The sequence below is a fragment of the Cynocephalus volans genome, chromosome 1 (genome assembly GCF_027409185.1).
Source record: "Cynocephalus volans isolate mCynVol1 chromosome 1, mCynVol1.pri, whole genome shotgun sequence".
NCBI classification, from domain to species: domain Eukaryota; kingdom Metazoa; phylum Chordata; class Mammalia; order Dermoptera; family Cynocephalidae; genus Cynocephalus; species Cynocephalus volans.
Genome location: NC_084460.1, coordinates 189579070 through 189597403, shown reverse-complemented (window position 1 = coordinate 189597403; position 18334 = coordinate 189579070). Strand labels below are relative to the sequence as shown.

Sequence of the window (18334 nt, the reverse complement as noted above, 5' to 3'; positions counted from 1 at the left end):
TTGTTGAAAAGACTATTCTTTCCTCACTGAATTGTCTTGGCATCCTTGTTGAAAATCAATTGATCGTTAATGTAGGAGTTCATTTGTAGATTGTCGATTCTGTTCCATTGATCCATATGTCTATCATGTGCCAGTACCTCACTGTGTTGGTTAATGTGGTTTTGCAGTAGGTTTTGGAAGTGGAAAGTGTGAGTCCTCCAACTTTATTCTTTTTCAAGATTGTTTTGGCTTCAGGATCTCTTAGGTCCACATGAATTTTCGAGTCAGCTTATCAGTTTCTCAAAAAAAGGCATCTGGAATTTTGATTATGAACATGGGATATCTTGTTACTTATTCAGATCTTTAATTTATCTCAACAACGTCTTATAGTTTTCAGGGTATGAGTCTTGTGCTTCTTTTGTTAAATTTATGCTTGAGCATTTTATTCCTTTCATGCTTTTATAAATAGAGTTTTATAAATTAATTTCATTTTTGGATTGTTAATTACTGGTGCATAGAAATACACTGTATTTCGTATATTGATCTTGTATCCTGAAACCTGCTGAACTTCATTAGTTCTAGTAGGTTTTAATTGGATTTGTTGGGATTTGTTGTATGAGGGGTCTTCAAACAGTTCATGGAAAATGCACATTATGAGAAAACTATGCATGGATTTCAGGTTTCTTTCCACCAAAATAAACTCATACCAAGTTGTTATTACATGTCTGCACAGGCTCTAGTTTGAGTCACTAAGAAGGATAAGACATCAGTTTGAAAAGAGCCCCTGTCAGAGCAACATGAATTCTGCTCAAATTGAAGCAAAGACAAACATCAAATTTATGGTGAAGTTTGGGTGGAAGAATGGTGAAATCATTGATGCTTTATGAAAAGTTTATGGGGACAATGCTCCAAAGAAATCAGCAGTTTACAAATTGATAACTCATTTTAAGAAGGGACAAGACAATGTTGAAGATGAAGCTCACAGCAGCAGACCAACCACATCAATTTGAGAGGAAAAAATTAATCTTGTTCCTACCCTAATTGAAGAGGACCCACAATTAACAGCAGAAACAATAGCCAGCACCCTAGATATCTTGACTGGTCCAGCTTACACAATTCTGCCTGAAAAATTATAGTTGAGCAAACTTTCTACTCAATGGGTGCCCAAACTGTTACACCCAGATCAGCTGCAGACAAGAGCAGAGCTTTCAATGGAAATTTTAAACAAGCGGGATCAAGATCCTGAAGCAATTCTTTGAAGAATTGTAACAGGAGATGAAACATGGCTTTACTAGTACTATCCTGAAGACAAAGCACAATCAAAGCCATGGCTACCAAGAGGTGGAAGTGGTCCAGTCAAAGCAAAAGCAGACAAGTCAAGAGCAAAGGTCATAGAAGAGTTTTTTTTGACATTTTGCTTGTTGATTTCCTGGAGGGCCAAAAAGTGATAACACCTGCTTATTAGGAGAGTGTTTTGGAGAAAGTTAGCCAAAGCTTTAGCAGAAAAAACACCCAGAAAATCTTCACCAGAGAGTCCTCCTCCTGCTCATTCCTCTCATCAAACAAGGGCGATTTTGTGAGTTTTGATGGGAAATCATTAAGCATCCACCTTACAGTCCTGATTTGGCTCCTTCTGACTTTTTGTTTCCTAATCTTAAAAATCTTTAAAGAGCACCCATATTTCTTCATTTAATAATGACAAAAAGACTGCATTGTCATGGTTAAACTTCCAGCACCTCAGTTTTTTAGGGATGGCCTAAATGGCTGGTATCATTGCTTACAAAAGTGTTGAGAACTTGATGGAGCTTATGTTGAGAAATAGGATTTATGTATTTTATTTTATCAATTCCATTTCCCCTTGTAGATCATGCCATCTACAAACAGAGATAGTTTTATTTGTTCCCTCCAATCTGGGTGCCTTTTATTTCTTTTTCTTGCCTAATTATCCTGCCTAGAGCCTCCAGTACAATGTTGGATAGACGTAATGCGAATGGACATCTTTATTTCACTCCTGGTCTTATGGGAAAGCTTTCAGTCTTTCACCACTAAGTATGATGTTAGCTGTGGGTCTTTTGTTAATGTGCTTTATCAGGTTGAAGAACTAAGTTCCCTTCTATTCTTAGTTTCTTGAGTTTTTTTTTTTTTAATTATAAAAAGGTGGTAGCTTTTGTCGAATGCCTTTTCTGCACCTATTGAAATGTTTATATATGTTTTGATCTTTATACTATGAATGAAGTACTCATTACGTTAGTTGATCTTCAGTGTTACACCAGCTGTGCATTCCTGGGATACTGGTTTTGGTGTCAGGATAATACTGGCCTCACAGAATGACTTAGGAAGCATTCCCTCCTCTTCTATATCTTGGAAGAGTTTGTGAAGGATTGGTTTTAATTTGCTCTTAAACCTTCAGTAGAATTCCCCAGTGAAGCCATCTGAGCTTGGACTTCTTTTTGTGCGAGGTGTTCAACTTACTAATTCCATCTTTACTTATTATAGGTCTATTCATATTTTCTATTTCTTCTCCAGTCAATTTTGGTAGTTTTTGTCTGTCTTTCTAGGAATGTGTCCATTTATCTAAGTTACCTAATTTCTTAGCAAACAATTTTCTCTAGTATTTCCTTATAGTTCTTTTTATTTTTGTAAGGTTGGTAGTAATGTCCTCTCTTTCACTGATGATTTTCATAATTGGTGCCTTCTGTCTTTCTTTCTTGATCAGTCTAGGTAAGATGCTATAATTTAGTAGATCTTTTCTGAGAACCAGATTTTGATTTTGTTGATACTCCTTATTATTTTTTTTCTCTATCTCCTTTACTTACATTCTAAGCTTATCACCTTCCTTCTGCTTGCTTTGGGTTTAACTTTATCTTCTTTTTCTATTTTACTAAAGTGGAAGGTTATGTTGGTAATGTCAGCTCTTCTTTTTTAATATAGGGATTTATAGCTACCAAGGTGTTTTTATATTAGAAAATTAGTAACACTTTCAAAAATTATATTTGATTACATAATAGTGCATACTCATTGGTGAAAAAACTTAAAAGGTAGGCATAAAGAAAAGTGTTATCCATAATCTCACTTCCCAGAGTTAACTGCTATTAACAACTTAGTATGTTTCCTTAGTGATTTTTTATCATAAAAGTCAATTACATATTTATGTTATGTTATACTATATTTCCTTTTACTTTTCTACAAATGCAGGGCTGTATTTTGTTTCACAGTCACCTATTTTGCTTATCAATATATTGCTTCTGCAGCATTTTTCCTTTTTCATGTCTCCCTTCTCTTTGTAATAGCTGCTATTTTTTTTGTTTTTAAATTCTTTCCCACTAAGTTGATCTCCCTGGGGTTGGGGACTGTGTCTTACCGATGGCTGTAGCCCAGCCTGGTGCTGGCCCCTGGCCAGGGTCCTGGAAGTGCCCTGGTGGGGGATGGCTGGACCCCAGGCAGGGGCACGTGCCAACCCAGGTGCAGTTGGTTCTGGCTCCTGTGGCTTCCCTTGCCAGCCAAACTTCCTGTCTGCAGATGATGCTTGGGTGTGGACAGATGCCTTTTTTTTTTTTTTTACATTGTCTGGGCTTTGAGCTGACAGCTAAGTCGCCCAGAGGTACAGACCCATGGAGATGCCCGTGGGGATGCCCAGCAGTGACCGCATGGCCTTGGGGATGCCCTCCAGCCAAGCCATCTGCTTGACTGTACTGTTTTCTTGCCCTACCCACTCCACGGCCGATTCCAGGTGTGAACTTCAACTTGGACCATTGCAGCCCCAATGGCACAGACCCCTACAAGCCCAAGTGCCCTGAGAGTGATGTGACACGGCACGAGCCTGCCTTCCCCGAGTGGCTAACGGTCATCCTGCTGTGCCTGTACCTGCTCTTCACCAACATCCTTCTGCTCAACCTGCTCATCGCCATGTTCAAGTGAGCGCCCCAGTGGAGGCTGTGCACATGGGTGGGCAGGCAGCTTTCCCTGGGCTGCGCCAGTCCCTCTGTCCACCCAGAGTCTTAGTGGACGGTTGGACGGTCCACGCTCTACCTGGTTGCTGTGATGTCTCTTGAGCTGGTGTGATGGTCTGCCCACATCACTGCTACTGGAGGTCTGCAGTGCCGCAGATCCATCCCACGGTGCCACGTGGGCTTGGGGGTGCATCTTGCAGTCTCCATCTTCCCTGCTCCATGGGAAGTGCCTTAGGTCTTGCCCAGCACAGGGAAGGGCTGTTAGTATCCACTTTGTTCTTTGTGAACAGCTGCAAGGATGTAGTGTTATTTATCCATGTGCTCAGCTCTACCTGGGGGTGTGCTGTGGCTGCTGGTTCTCAGGGCTGTCCCCTCATCACCCAAGTGTTCTGCCCGTGTCCCCCCAACCCCCAGACGTGTTCCCGCTGCCCCTGCTGTCCACCTCTGACTGTGCCAAGCCAATGCTCCCTTGGGGCTTGTTTTCCTATAGTTCTGAGCCATCCGTGGGCAGCTGTGTCTGGTTCTCCCCCTGTCAGGGGCTTATTCACCCACACGTCTTTTGTGCCGATGTTGTTCTGCAGGGTGTTTACGTGTCTGCCCACCTCCTGACCATTTGCTCAGTTTGTGAGTGGCTTCCAAAGTGCCAACAGAATCTATGCACCTTGGACCTTTATTGGTGTCTGTGGCACAAAGATGTCTACATCCTAATCCACAGAACCTGTGGATGTTGGACCTTATATGGCAAAAGGAGCTTGCGGATGGGATTAAATTGAGGATACTGAGATGGGAGATGATCCCGGGTCATGTGGTTGGGCCCAACGTAATCATGAGGGTTTTTGTAAGAGGGAGGCAGGAGGCTGTCAGAAGAGGAGATGTGACAGTGGAAATGGGCCTTGCGGTGACGGGAGGCATCGAGCTGCAGAGTGCAGGTGGCCTCTGGAAGGTGGAAAGAGAAACACAGTCCTGCCAACACCTTGCCTTTAGCCCAGTGAGGCTTCTGACCTCCACAACTATTAGAGAATAAATCAAACTGTTCTAAGCCACTCCGTTTGTGGTAATTTGTTATAGCAGCAATAGGAAACTAATACAGTCACTGTTTCTTCTCTCTGGAAATTTCTAGGATGTTCTTTAAATCCTTGGTGTTTTGAAGCGTTCAGTCTTATTGTAGAACTTTAAAACTTTTTGCTATTTTTGTTTGTGAAACTAAAAATACAAAATCAGTGGTCTATTCTGCAGTCCTTGCCAGTCGGTGGAAGTCATCATTCAGGCCACAGGACCTTCCTGCTGATGTCATGTCCCCGAGTAGCATAGAAGCCAGGGAGCCCGGGCTTCAGGGGCCCCGTACACTCCTGTGGGTTTTAAACTTTGGAGCAAAGAGAATGTTGTGGACCTCACGTAAGAGGTGGCATAAAAGGCTCCGAGCAAACAGGAGACTTTGCGTACTGAAAATGCCAGTGTTCGGGGGCCAGATCCCAGCCCCCCACTGGCTCTGGGGGCTCCTCTGTGGCCCATTCCTGGCCCTGACAGTGGAGCTGAGGAGGCCAGTAGCCTGGGGCTGTCTAAGCTCACAGAAGGCCCAGCTTCCCCCCTAATTCAGAAAGCCCTTCCTGGCGTCTGCAGACAGGCCCGTGGGACCCGTGACCCTCTGAAAATCCTTTTATTCCAGGTGGTGCTTGGCACTACGTCTGTTCCCCTTTCATCAGCTAGGTTGCTGGTTTGCCCCTGGTTGTTTTACTGAGTGCTCTGATCATGGAGAGAGCCTGACCCCTGCACTGGACCTGGGATCTAGAGGGGATCAAGGGGCCGCAGCAGGACCTGTCCCTGAGGCAGTGAAAGCAGGTGGAGCCAACCGAAGCCTCCCTGTCTCCGCAGGACACACACCTGCAAATGTCAGCTTCGCTTCATTTGCTAACAAGGCGTATACAGTCTGCAATCTGTGTGCTCTTTCTCTCCTCTCACCTGGGCCCCCAGGAAGCTCAGAATCCTGAAGCTGCTGGCCTATCCGTCTTTCATTGCATCTGGGTTGGCTCCTGTGTGGTGCTGCTCTGGTCTGCGGGCCGTGAGGTGGGGAGGCTCTGCGTCTGCTGCAAACCTGCTGACCTGTGCATGGTTCTTGTCTCCCACAGCTACACGTTCCAGCAGGTCCAGGAGCACACGGACCAGATCTGGAAGTTCCAGCGCCATGACCTGATCGAGGAGTACCACAGCCGGCCCCCCGCACCACCGCCCTTCATCCTGCTCAGCCACCTGCAGCTTTTCATCAAGAGGGTGGTCCTGAAGATCCCAGCCAAGCGACACAAGCAACTCAGTAAGCTGCCTCTGTCATCCCCAGAGCATGCACCAGGCTGTCATAGGGCACAGCGGCGGGTTGGGGTGCACGTGGCAGCACCTTCTAGAATCCAGGTCGCTCAGCAGCGCACTGGCCACTCAGGCCGCTGGCCTCCCATCAGCCCTGAGCAAGTGCTGGGGGCTGAGCCTAGCAGCCCCCTCGGGCGGGGGTGGAGTGGGCCCCTCCTGTGCTCAGGGCCAGACCCTTCCTGTGGGATCCCTGGGTAGCTCAGGGCCTCGTGCGGAATTCAGGCCCCGTCTGTCTGTCCCCCCGCCCCACAGAGAACAAGCTGGAGAAGAACGAAGAGGCGGCCCTCCTGTCCTGGGAGATCTACCTGAAGGAGAACTACTTGCAGAACCAGCAGTACCAGCAAAAGCAGAGGCCGGAGCAGAAGATTGAAGACATCTGCAATAAGTAAGGGAGATGGGCAATCCTGGAGGGAACCTCTGGGCTTGCAGTTCCACAGGCAGGAGAAGTGCACATCCCACCTGGGGTGGCCCAACACACATCCCACCTGGGGAGGTTAAGTTCTGTGCCTGTGTACCCCTGCAATCCCACAGGCACTGGGGCCTGTGCCCAGAAGCTGACAAGTGGCCCTCTTCCTATGGAGGCCTGGGCCCCATGGGTAAACAGCGGGGTGGGGGGATTGGAGGCTGGGAGGGAAGCCTGCGTGTGCTTAAGCAGGCAGGTTGGCCTGCAGGATGCTGATTGGGAGGCCTGGAAGGATGTGCACATCCAGAGCCCAGGATTGCCCCGAGAATGGCTTCTCTGTGAGCTGGCAGTGCATGGCCTAGTGCAACTTCTGCAGGGCCTTGGCAGTGCAGCCCTGGAGCTCGGCCGCATTCAGCTCTGCCCGCCTCCCTCAACTCCTCCATTTCTGTTCAGGGTCCGAGGTCAGTGCTGGGGATGGACCTTTCTGCTCCCTTCTCTCCAGCCCTAGCCCCTCAGCTCTGGTAGGCACCAGTGGGGCCTGGAGGACAATGGGGAAAATGATGAAAGACCTTCTTGGCCCTTATGGAGGTCCCCTGGCCTGGTCACCTTCTCTCTGTGGGTCCAGTGAGGATTCAGGGCCCAAGGAGGCACCGTGGCATATACGTTGTCCGTCCTGACCTCACAGCATTATGGCTGAGCTGCTGACTGCGGCTACTCACCCACAGAGCAGGGCGGAGGTTTGGGGTCTCTGACGAGCTCTGTCAGCAAATCCAGGCAGTGCCTACATCTCATAGATGGCTGAATCACGGGGGTCCAGAAATTCCCCAGTTAACACCCTGGCATAATTGCAAGGCTGTCAGGAAACAAGGTGGGGAGGTTAAGAGGCCTTTAAGAGCACCGGCTGTTCCCCAGACTACCCCAGCTGTGCCCACCACAGCTTTCCTGTTTGTGGCTAAGGTTTCGGTTTTGGAGTGGGGGCCCAGCAGCCTGTTGGCAAGTCAGGTGAGCAGGCTCAGGTGTGTGGGTGTGTCACTCACTGGGTCTCCCCAGCAACACCTGGTCGTCCCTCTGCTGAGATGCCTTCCCCTCTGGGCACTAGGCAGCCTCGCTGTACAGCAGAAACGTGTGCTAGAAATAGCTTCACGTTTAGAGGAAGATGACTACACTGGGCACCAATGCAGGGCCTGGGAGGGTGGGTTGACAGTGCCATCTGTAAAGTGGCGTCCTGTTTCCCACTCATGCCAACCACAGCCTGGCTGAGCTGGGCTCAGCGCATCCTCTTTCAGGGTGGATGCCATGGTGGACCTGCTGGACATGGACCACCTGAAGAGGTCAGGCTCCACGGAGCAGAGGCTGGCCTCCCTGGAGGAGCAGGTGGGTTCCAGGTCTTGGCCTGGCAGGTGGCTCTGCCGTGTCGTGGCATCAGGGATGAGCACTCTGAGAAAACAACACAGAGGAGGATATTGGGGTGGTCCAGGCATCATTCCCAACTGCAAGAGATGCCTTCTTTGGCCTCTAGAAAATTCTGCCCGACAGTTCTGCAGTGGAGCTCTGCGCCATTGCGCCCTGAGTGTTCCCCTTTTGGGGGCTGTGCTCCCGGCAGACTCTGTGCCCCAAACCTGGGAGAGGGCTGTGGGATGGAGGCAGAGAGGACTCGAAAATGGTCCCTAGCACTCTCTGAGGCTGCCGAGGCTAAGCTGGGCAGGGAGGGAAGGAGGGACGGCCTCAGGTGCTGAGGAGAGACTGTTTTGCAAGGAAAGACAGCAGGACCAATGCCGTCTGCTGAAACCCCACTGCCCACAGCAGCCCCTAGGTGTCTCCCGTGGCTGTTCCCCCATGGCATCACCCGGGGCTACTGCTTCCACCCTCGATGAGCAGATCAGGGCCAGGCCTGGGCTGGGGTCCTCTGCCCCAGCCAGCCCTACCCTCGCACCCATTTTCCTGGCCCATGCTGGTCATAGTTTCCTGCCGTCCCTGTGGTCAAGTGGCATGGGCCTCTGGAGTGGTTTCCTCCAGGAGGTGGCAGAGCTGAGGAGCTGCTCCCACCGACAGCACATCACCCCCCCACCCCCAGTTCAGACTTGTCTCACGGGAGTGTTGGGTCAGTTCCATTGCCTTGGTGTGTCCATCCCAGTGAACACTGTGTCTCATCGGTAGGCACTGCTGGGGGTCAGGGAAGCAGGTGGGCCTGGTAGTGTCCTGGAGGGTTTGGAAGGGACTTGTTTTAACTCAGATGGCACAGGGTGCTGAGAAGCAAGGTCACCTGGGCAGCCAGGGTTCCTGAGCCAGGTCCCAGCCCCACTGTCGGGCGGGCAGTGGCAGGAGGGCCCGTGCTGTGTGGATGGAAGTGACTAACTGAATCTGTTCTGGGATGTGCTTTCCAGGTGGCGCAGACGGCCAGAACTCTGCACTGGATTGTGAGGACCCTGAGGGACAGTGGCTTTGGCTCGGAGGCAGGCGTCCCCATTCTGGGTGAGTGGTTGGCTGTCAGCACCTGGTCTCCACTGGCCTGTGTGCTTTTGAATCTGGGGATCGGTCAGGAGGAGAGGCAGCTGGCGGGGCTCTGCGGGCCTGGCGGAAGGCTGTGGCTACAGCCTGAGTCTAAGCACTGCAGTGCTACACCCTGGGGAGCTCAGCCCATCACCTGACCTGGCCAGGTTCCTGGACCTCCAAAGGGAGGCCTGGCCCCTAGCCCCTGATCTACATGCGGTGCTGCAGAGCCAGGGCTAGGGGTGGACAGCTCCAGGAGATGGCTAAGACCCAGTCGCATCGACAGAGAGCAAAGTCTGTTTTCCTAGTGTGGCATCCAGCAACAAGTGGGCGTGAGAGACCTTCACCGGGCACTGCTGGCCCCCAGAGCAGGTCTTCCCTCACTCATGGGACAGGCTTTTGTAATGGCAGAGAGTTGTCAGTTACTGAGACCTCTACTGTGGCTGCATGAAGAAGCAGGCACCAGCAGGGGACACTGCCCAGACCCTAGAGCACTGTCATCCCAGTGCTTGGGCTGATGTCCACCCTGCTCAGCTGTGTGGGCTTGGGGAGGTGGAAGCAGCCCAGACGTTTTGGGGAAAGGACACAGAGGGAGCCTCCATCCTACAGGCCAGGTGCCTGAGCCCTGCTCATGGCCCCATGTGGCTGTTCCTAGCACCCCAAAAGGCTTCTGAGGAGCAGGATGCTGAGCCAGGTAGCAGAAAGAGGGCAGAGGAGCCAGGTGACGGCTACCACGTGAATGCCCGGCACCTCCTCTACCCCAACAGTCTGGTCACACGGTTCCCTGTGCCCAACGAGAAGGTGCCCTGGGAGGTGAGTGCCTGTCTCGCCAGTACCCCAACACAGTGGGAGGTGGCCAGGCCCTGGGGAAGGGGAGAGAGGTCCTACCCCCAGCCCCTCTGATGTTGACCATGGCTCTCCCTGGCCATTGCAGCCTGATAAGGAAACAGGCACACAGAGGCCAAGTCACATGAGTCACACAGCTGGAAGGGGCAGAGGGGGCCTGGCGGGCACTCTGACCCACACATGTCACCTGCCTCAGCAGCCTGGCCCCCATCCTTGCATCCACCCTGTGCTAGTCCCCATGGTGCCCAGTGCCAGTCACAGAAGAGACACACAGGGACGGAGAGTGGATAGTTGCATTGGGTGGAGTGGCCCCCTGCCGTCTCCGTTCTGGAACATTCCAGACTGCTTCTTCCATGGCCTTCTCCTAGCCCCCATCACATGGAATCCTTCCCACCTCTGGGGTCCAGCTTAGCCCCCCACCCCATCCTGGGAAGAGTCCCCAAGGCCCCAGTCCTGGTCGCCAGCCCTCGGCTGGGCCCCGGGGGTGGGGGTCCCTCTGCTGAGCCCCCCCTCAGCTCTGCCCCAGCTCAGAGCTGACGTGTGCACCTTGAGGTCAGTTTCAGGTCCAGCTGGGCGGCCGGCCTTGGCCGTGAGTCTCCCTCTGACTCATTCTGGGCCCCTGGACCCAGCTTTGGGGAGAAAAAACCTGACGGAAAAGCCCTGTTTTGCTCCAGGTAGAGTTCCTAATCTACGACCCACCCTTTTACACAGCGGAGAGGAAGGAGGCAGCCATCGTGGACCCCACAGGAGAGTGAGTGTGGGCCTCCCTCCGGGCCCCCATCCCTGCCCCAGGGCCCAGGGGAGGGGAATCCCCCTCGGCAGCCCTGCAGGGTCCGCTTCCTTCATCCCAGAGGCCTGGGGTGTGGGGGAGGCCTGCACGGTGCTGAGCCTTCCATGTGCGGGCATGGTCCGAGGTGGCCCTCTCTGAGCCCAGACGAGGTCCCTCTGGGCGGCCTGCCCATGTCCTGCTTCTGCCCTGCCTGCCACGCCTCCCATGAGACTTCCCTGTCCTCTGCTCCCAGTGCCCTGGAACCCCTTTCCAGGATCAGGTACAACGTCATGGATGGACCGACGGACCGCCAGAGTTTCCACGGGCCCTACGCGGTGCAGCACGGGCTTCCCCTGTGAGTGCGGCCCTTTGGGGCTTGCTTTTGGTGGCCGGTTCCCTCTCTTGCAAACAAGGCAGTTTGCTGGTAAAAACAAACTCAGAGAAAGAAAAGAAAACATGACCTTGCAGTGTTTCCATAGTGCCCCTGCTGGAACTGTTCTTTGTGTCCTTTCCAGAGGTGGCGTGTGGGGAAGGCTGTGGACTTGTCCCAGCTGGGCCCCCTGATATGCCTCGTCCCTCAGTCCCTGATGTGATCTTTGGGGATGGTCCGGGGACGGCCATGTCACGTGGGAAGGACGGTGCAGGCGATATGAAGGCGCTCTGCCTCAGGGATGCTGTCAGAGGGGAGGATGGCTGGTGGGTATACTGGTGGGGTGGTGGCCTCCTCGCATGGTGTCCCCATAGGACCAGCACTTCACCCCATTGCACAGGTGAGGAAACCCGGGTAAAGATGTCAGGTGACCTGTGAACCTCACTGAGTGCTGGCCTGTGGCCAACAGAACGCAGAGGGACAGGTCACCGGGATGGGGGTCTGGAGGAGCATCATGGAGCAAGGGGGACTGAGGGGGTCTGCAGGGAGAGGGACGAAGTGGCAGCCGGCCTTTTGTAGAATGTTCTGGAGCAAGGAATGTGTTACTCTGCTTGGAACCAGAGTTTATGTAAGGAGGTGGCAGGAGACAGGTGGGGCACGAGAACAGGGACCCTGAGCTGGGGTGGCCTTGGCCCCAGCATCCCGCTCTCGTGATGGGGACCATGCGGGACAGGTCGAAGGGGTATTTAGGAAGGCACATCTGGCCATGTGGAAGCAGCAGGTGCTCCAGGAAGGACCTGATGGACTCAGTGGCCATGTGGAATGTAACAGAACAGAAAATAGTTTTTATCATGCTTATGTAGTTTACTTATGAATTACATTTTTATTATATTATCTCAGGCATATTTTCTCTCTATGAAGTCATAAAGACACACCTTTCTATTTTCTTCTAATATGTTTTTAAATTAGTTTTTTTCATTTGAGTCTTTAATACAGCTGGAGTTTGTTTGCATAAGGTGTAAGGAGTGATGTGATTTTATTTTGTGAATTCATGAGGAAACTGAGCTCAGGACAACATTTCACCCAGGGCGGGGCTCCTGCTCTGTACCTAGGCCCTGAATAACTGTCCAAGCCAGGACCAGGAGGACAGTGCAGCACGGTGGGTGTGTCAGACCCGGGGGTCTCACTCAGGGTAGAACAGTGCTGGTGCATTTCTTGGTCCTGTTCCAGTGATGAATTCACATAAACCCACCCATTTCTAGAACTTATTATTTGTAATAAGACCTGGTCTCTGTGACTAGTGCTCTGTGCTCGGGACACAGGACTAGCCCACATATTTGCAGCCTGGTCCCTCCAGGCTGGGTCCAAGCATGGTGACCATCGTCTGTGGTCACAGCCATCAGATGCAGGGCCTCCGGATGTTTGGTGTCCACCCCCATGCTCGCCAGGCACAAGGTGGCGGAAGGTCTCTTGTGTGCCCGGGGCCTTGGGATACAGACAAGTATAGTCCCAAGCAATCTGTGGGTCCTGCACTCTATAAGGGAAAGGGTGGTCATTTTAACACCTCCCAGCCTGCAGTGGGGCTTGGCTTTTGCTCCCGAGGAGATCCCTTCCCTTGCCAAGTGACCCCAAGGTAACCTGAAGCCCCTGGCCTCACCCCTTGGGAATCCCTGAGGGATCCTCCTCCCTGGGTCAGGGCAGGTCCTGGTGGGATCTGGCCCCCCACGCCCCAGTTCTCCCAGTGTGGGCAGGGGGCTGAGCCAACCCCTCTTCACCTCAGGAACCCCATGGGCCGCACAGGCCTGCGTGGGCGTGGGAGCCTCAGGTGCTTCGGACCCAATCACATGCTGCACCCCGTGGTCACCCGGTGAGTTCCACACCCAGCCGGGCACAAACACCTCAGCAACACGGTCACCCATACGGTCACACGAGGGGCTTCTGGGCCACCTCCTGAGTGCTCAAGAGCTGAGAGGACATGGGCATGGGGCAAGGGGCCTCACGGCATCCTGGAGGTGTGAGCAGTCCCCTTTTTCAGGTGGAGGCGGAATCAGGATGGAGCCATCTGTAGGAAAAGCATAAAGAAAATGCTGGAGGTGTTGGTGGTGGAACACCCTCTCTCAGAACACTGGGCCCTGCCAGGGGTAAGCCACTGCAGCCAGCGGTGACGGTAGCTGTCAGCTGGTCTGTCCACTTGGTCATTTCATCATCTGTCCTTCGGCCCCTGTCTGAGCACCAGCCACCTGTGGTCACTGGGCAGGGACAGCTCCAGAGCCCACCCCTGGTTCTGAATAGCAGTGGTTCGGGCACTTCGCTTTTTAGAAGACATTCTCCCCACTCCTGTGTCCTCATTTTGCAACTATGAAAACTGAGGCTCGGATTCTCTTTGGTGCATAGACACTAGTTGAGCACCTCCTGTGTCCCAGGCTCAGGGCTGGGGCTACCTTGGAGGCTGAACAGAGTCCCCCTGCTGTGCTTAGGGCATCAGGGGGCAGAGACGGCTCCTCACAGGTGTCTCAGATATGCCCCTCACCATCTAGCACCTGAGCCAAGCCCTGAAGACATGATGGCGTTGTCCAGGGGCAGGGGCAGGGGCAGGGGCACAGGCCCCTCAGCTCGGGGCAGCAGCTGGTCATGGGGCTGAAGGGCAGGGTGTGTCCCTGAGGCTGTGGGGACAGACAGGCAGGATCAGGGTGCAAAAGGCCCAGCCTCTCCTGTCCAAGTGGTTCTGAATGCTCATGTTGGCCCTAGATCAGGCCCCCCTCTGCACCCCCACCAGGCCCCCCTAACTGCAGGGTCAGAAGAGGCTCATCCTGCTAGGAGGAGAGTCCAGCAGGGCCCCAGCCGTGGTGCACAGCATCTGGGATGTAGAGTCTGAGATTCACCATCCCTCAGTAGGAAGCTGTCGTATTTCTCTGACCCCAACCATGGCCTAGAGGCTGCCTCTGCTGGGAGTGATGTGTTGCCACATTGTGCTCACGGCAGTGGGGCCACTGCCGCTGGTCTTCAGGGTGAACGTGGCTTCCAGGCTGAAGCCCCGCTGCTGCGTCAAGCACTGTGGGTGGCTCTGGGCCCTGCAGCCGTGGCCACTGCCTGCTGCGAGGCAGTCATTGACTCGGAGTCTTCTTGCAGCTTAGCTGTGCTTGCCCAGGGACTCTCCTGGAGCATGATTCATCCTCTGCCCTCGGGCACTTTGGTCTCCAGGCAGGGTGCGTGTGGTTGGGTCTGACATGGTCCTGCTGACCTGCAGCCCAGTCAGCTCAGCCTGGTCACCAAGCGGGCATCATGAGGAGCCCCCAAGCTCCTGCCTCTACAGGGCGTGTGTGCTAGCGAGGGCAGGGGTGTCTCTGGGGCTGAGGTGGGACGGACATGCCAGGCCTACAAAGGCTTCATGAGATACATGTCTTTCAGGGGACTTTGCATAACAAATAGAGTTGAAGACTGTGGGGGAGGGGAGGTGCCGGGGGCAGGTCCACATCCAGGAGGCAGGTGGCACTCAGGAGTGGCTGAGAGCCCTGTGTGCTGCAGTGCAGGTGGGAAGGCCACCAAACAGGGAGAACGCAGCCCAACTGCCACTGGTCTGCAGGGACATCTGGGCCACTTCACAGGGAGCCCAGGGAGGCTGGTGCAGGGATTGCGGGGGGCTATCCCTGCTCCTCAAAGGCTGTACCTTTGACCTCACACCCCCACTTAGGCTGCATGAGGCTGTCAAATGAGGACGTGGACAGTGGGTTCTGGGCAGTGTCACTCCAGCCCTGGGAGAGCAGCTCCAGGCTGCCAGAGGCTGGCTGGCCTTCGGCTCCTGGGGGGCTGGTGGGCTGCCCACAGGGGGCAGGTGGCCAGGCCAGTGGAGATGGGCTAGAGCGGCCTGAGACCTGGTGTGGATGCCTTGCTGACCTGCCCCTGCCCCCTCTCTGCCCAGGGCTCCCGGGAGCCGGGGGACACGCTGCCCCGGAAACTGAAGCAGATCCTTCGGCAGGAGTCCTGGCCATCCTTTGAGAACTTGCTGAAGCGGGGCATGGAGGTAGGGGCCTTCCTGCTCTGCTCCCACTTGCACGCAGTGCTCTGGGCTCTGGGCTCCATGTGCTTGTGAGGAATGAGCACAACGTGATGCTGGGGTTCTGCCCCAGCCCGGCCAGGTGACAGCAGTCTCCGCTCCCATCCCCATACCCTGCAGCTTCTGGATGAACGAGAAGGAACTGGGACCAGGGAGTGTGGCTGAGGGTCTGGGCACCTTGAGCATCTCACTTGCCCTCTCTGTACCGTTTTCTTCTCTCCAAGTCAAGGGGGTTGGGCCGAGGACCCCTGCCACCTTCCAGGGGGGACAGGCTGCTCAGAGGTCTGGCTCTGCCCTGCCCTGAGCACGCTGGCACTGGCCTGAGGGTGCTGGGACACCCACCCTGCTGAGCTCAGGGCACTCTGGGGGGCCTCAGGCCAGCCGGGAGCATTTGCTGGCTCGTTTTCTTTACTGAATCTTTACCTAGTTACAAAAGCAGTGCACATCTGACATACCGGTGCGTGGAGGAAAGCAGAAGCCCCCCACGCCACACAGATGCCCTGCCCAGCTGACCATGCCAGGCTGCTTTGTTTGCTTCTTTAGAAACCTCGGTCTTTCTTCAGAAAGGCTCAGTCCCCACTCTCTCTCTCCGTGCAAACGTGCACTCTTTCAGTAAAAACGGGCTACTCAGGGCACGTTTTCCCATAATTTGCTTTTCCTCTTCATCTTCAATGATCTTAGTTTTAGATCAAGATTTTCACATCTACCTCACTCTTGGTCAGGATTCCCTAGTGTCTTGTAGACCGCACATCCCACGCTTCATGTAGGCAGGCCTCTGGGTGGCAGGAGGTCAGTGCAGACCCATCACCGTTACATCGCAGGTGGAGACTGGTGCGACTGCGTGTTGGGCAGTTGTGACCCACCAGCCCAGCGTTTCGTGTGGTTTAAGCTGCACAGCACCGCAGAGGACACCACCATCTCTCTTTTCTTGCCATTTAAGATGAATCTACTTTTACTGAGGTGAAGTTCACCTCACATAAAGTCAACCACTTTAAAGTGAATACTTCTGTGGCATTTAGTGCATTTGCAGTGTTGTGCGGCCACCATCTCCATCCAGGTCCGAAACATTTGTATCTCCCCCCAAAAAACCCATACCCATGAGCAGTCAGCATAGCCCCTCCCCAGCCCTGGCCCCCCACATCTGCTTTCTGTCTCTGTGGACTTGCCTGGCCCGGATGTTTATATAAGTGGAATCCTGCAGCATGTGGCCTTTGGCTTCTGAGCAGAATGTTTTCAAGGCTCTCTCTCCTCTTGATCCTTTCAGGATCTTGGGAGGCCAAGGACAGTCAAGTCTGATGTCCAACGGCCTCTAGGCAGGCCAAAGGCTGGGAGTGGGATGAGAGAGGCCATGGGCCCCTGAAACTCATTGGTCCAAGCTAAAGCCCATGTAAGGCAGCCCTGAGTGGCTGGACGGGGCAAGGAGAGCACCAGGCCAGAGGCTGGGGAACAGGGTGCCATGGATGGCTGTGCTCAGAGCCTGTCCCGGGAGGCCCCTCCCTTGGGAGGGAAGCCCCTCAGGGGTGGGCCAGATGGGACTCAGGTCCATCTGCTGTGCTGGCCCTCGCAGGTGTACAAAGGGTACATGGATGACCCCAGGAACACAGACAACGCCTGGATAGAGACGGTGGCTATCAGCATCCACTTCCAGGACCAGAACGACATGGAGCTCAAGAGGCTGAACTCTGTAAGGGGCTGGGGGTCCCAGGAGTGGGGGAGACGTGGGGGGAGACAGGGTACATGCTATGGATACACCTCAGGGGCTTCTGGGGCCCAGGACCAGTGCTGCCAGGACCAGAGAGTGGGGGCTGCAGGGGTCAGAGTCTTGCCTGAAAGGTCCCAGGGGAGCTCCAGGCAGAGGCCAAAGAGCAGCAGCAGATGCCAGGCCAAGGGTTGGACAGGTGGCCATGAGGCGCTGGGAGCACTGTGTCCAGGATGAGGTCGTGAGGCCTTCCCTGCCCAGGCTCACACCCCCGTGAGGACATCCGTCCCCTGTGCTTAGATCAACCCTACATATTCTTAGCCCATATCTTGATGACACAGTCCCACACGACAAAACCTGGGCTTTATGTGGGGATAAAGAACAGCTTGTCCTTGCACAGCTCAGGTTTGAACTGTGCAGTCCACTCATGGCTGGATTTTTTTTAACAAGCTGTGGATTGAAAATACAGTATTTGTAGATGTGGAACCCATGTAAACGGAGGGCAGACTTTTCATATATGCGGGTTCTGTGGGGGTCTCAGAATCCATTCCCTGCAGATACCGAGGGACAACTGTCCCTCCAAGCAGGGTTCGTCCACTCCCTCTCTCGTGTGAGGATCCCTGGGCCTGCAGGTACCGCCCCGGCTCCTGAGGCAGGCGATCTCACTCCCTTTCACAGGAGGGGAGTGGGACAGTGCACCGACCTCCTGTGAGGGCTGGAGCAGGCCGTGGGGTCCCCACTGCCCTCTGTAGTCTGAAGTCTGGGTGGATGCTGGGCTGGCTGGGGGAGAGAGTGAACCTTCCTGTTCCTTGCAGCACCTGCAGGCTTGTGACCCGGGGGTTTCTGCCCGGTGGCAGGTGGTGGACAAGCGCATCCCCCTGTACTCCAACCACAAGACCATCCTCCGGAAGGCGGCCACTCTCTTTGGGGCTCACTACTGACCACGGACCCAGGCTGGGCAGCCCCATGGGGGTCCTGCGGTGGCCTGGACTGCCGTCTGCTGGTGACCGCACAGGAGTTGGCCGACACTGGCTACCTGAGGCACATGCGGCCCTGGACCTGGGTACTGGAGGGTGTGCCACCTGGCACCTGCATGATGTGGTTCTGGTGGCTCTGCTGCCCCTGTGCCCACCTCGAGTCAGCTGGCTGGACCAGCCTGTGCACAAGGTGTCCAGGCACCCCAAGAAGACAGATTAAGCAGGTCTCTCAGAATTGAGGGGCCCTGGGACCCCATCAGCAATCACCACCTCCCCCAGCCAGATGGCAGCCAGTCAAGGGGCTGGGCCCCCTTGCAGCTGTGGCCCTCAGCAGAGCCTGCTCCCATCTTGGTCACGTCGTGAGCAGCATATCCACTCTGGAGGTGCATCAGCCCAAGGCTGTTTCCTGGAGAGCTGGGTCCCCTGCAGCCTCCTTAGG

At 54.2% G+C, this 18334-nt stretch overlaps 1 protein-coding gene and 2 non-coding genes across 5 annotated transcripts in view; all 3 read left to right on the top strand.

Annotated features, from left to right (window-relative positions):
* Positions 1 to 17859, top strand: part of TRPM2 (transient receptor potential cation channel subfamily M member 2) — a 57039-nt gene extending 39180 nt beyond the window's left edge. For 2 of the 3 annotated variants that reach the window (XM_063106902.1, XM_063106895.1), the window contains 12 exons: positions 3710 to 3893; positions 6056 to 6237; positions 6540 to 6672; positions 7977 to 8064; positions 9075 to 9162; positions 9836 to 9993; positions 10701 to 10777; positions 12946 to 13032; positions 13201 to 13306; positions 15085 to 15186; positions 16787 to 16903; positions 17734 to 17859. In XM_063106902.1, coding sequence (XP_062962972.1) covers positions 3710 to 3893; positions 6056 to 6237; positions 6540 to 6672; positions 7977 to 8064; positions 9075 to 9162; positions 9836 to 9993; positions 10701 to 10777; positions 12946 to 13032; positions 13201 to 13306; positions 15085 to 15186; positions 16787 to 16903; positions 17734 to 17859 — 1448 coding nt within the window. Of the gene's footprint in view, positions 1 to 3709; positions 3894 to 6055; positions 6238 to 6539; positions 6673 to 7976; positions 8065 to 9074; positions 9163 to 9835; positions 9994 to 10700; positions 10778 to 11048; positions 11151 to 12945; positions 13033 to 13200; positions 13307 to 15084; positions 15187 to 16786; positions 16904 to 17733 lie in introns of all 3 variants that reach the window. The other variant, XM_063106889.1, reaches the window with a different exon arrangement.
* LOC134365720 (Z6 small nucleolar RNA) lies at positions 13260 to 13326 on the top strand. Its single transcript, XR_010022157.1, has one exon. It is a non-coding gene; the product is annotated as a Z6 small nucleolar RNA (small nucleolar RNA).
* LOC134365725 (Z6 small nucleolar RNA) lies at positions 15053 to 15128 on the top strand. The gene has a single exon (XR_010022158.1). It is a non-coding gene; the product is annotated as a Z6 small nucleolar RNA (small nucleolar RNA).
* Positions 17860 to 18334: the final 475 nt, after the last annotated feature.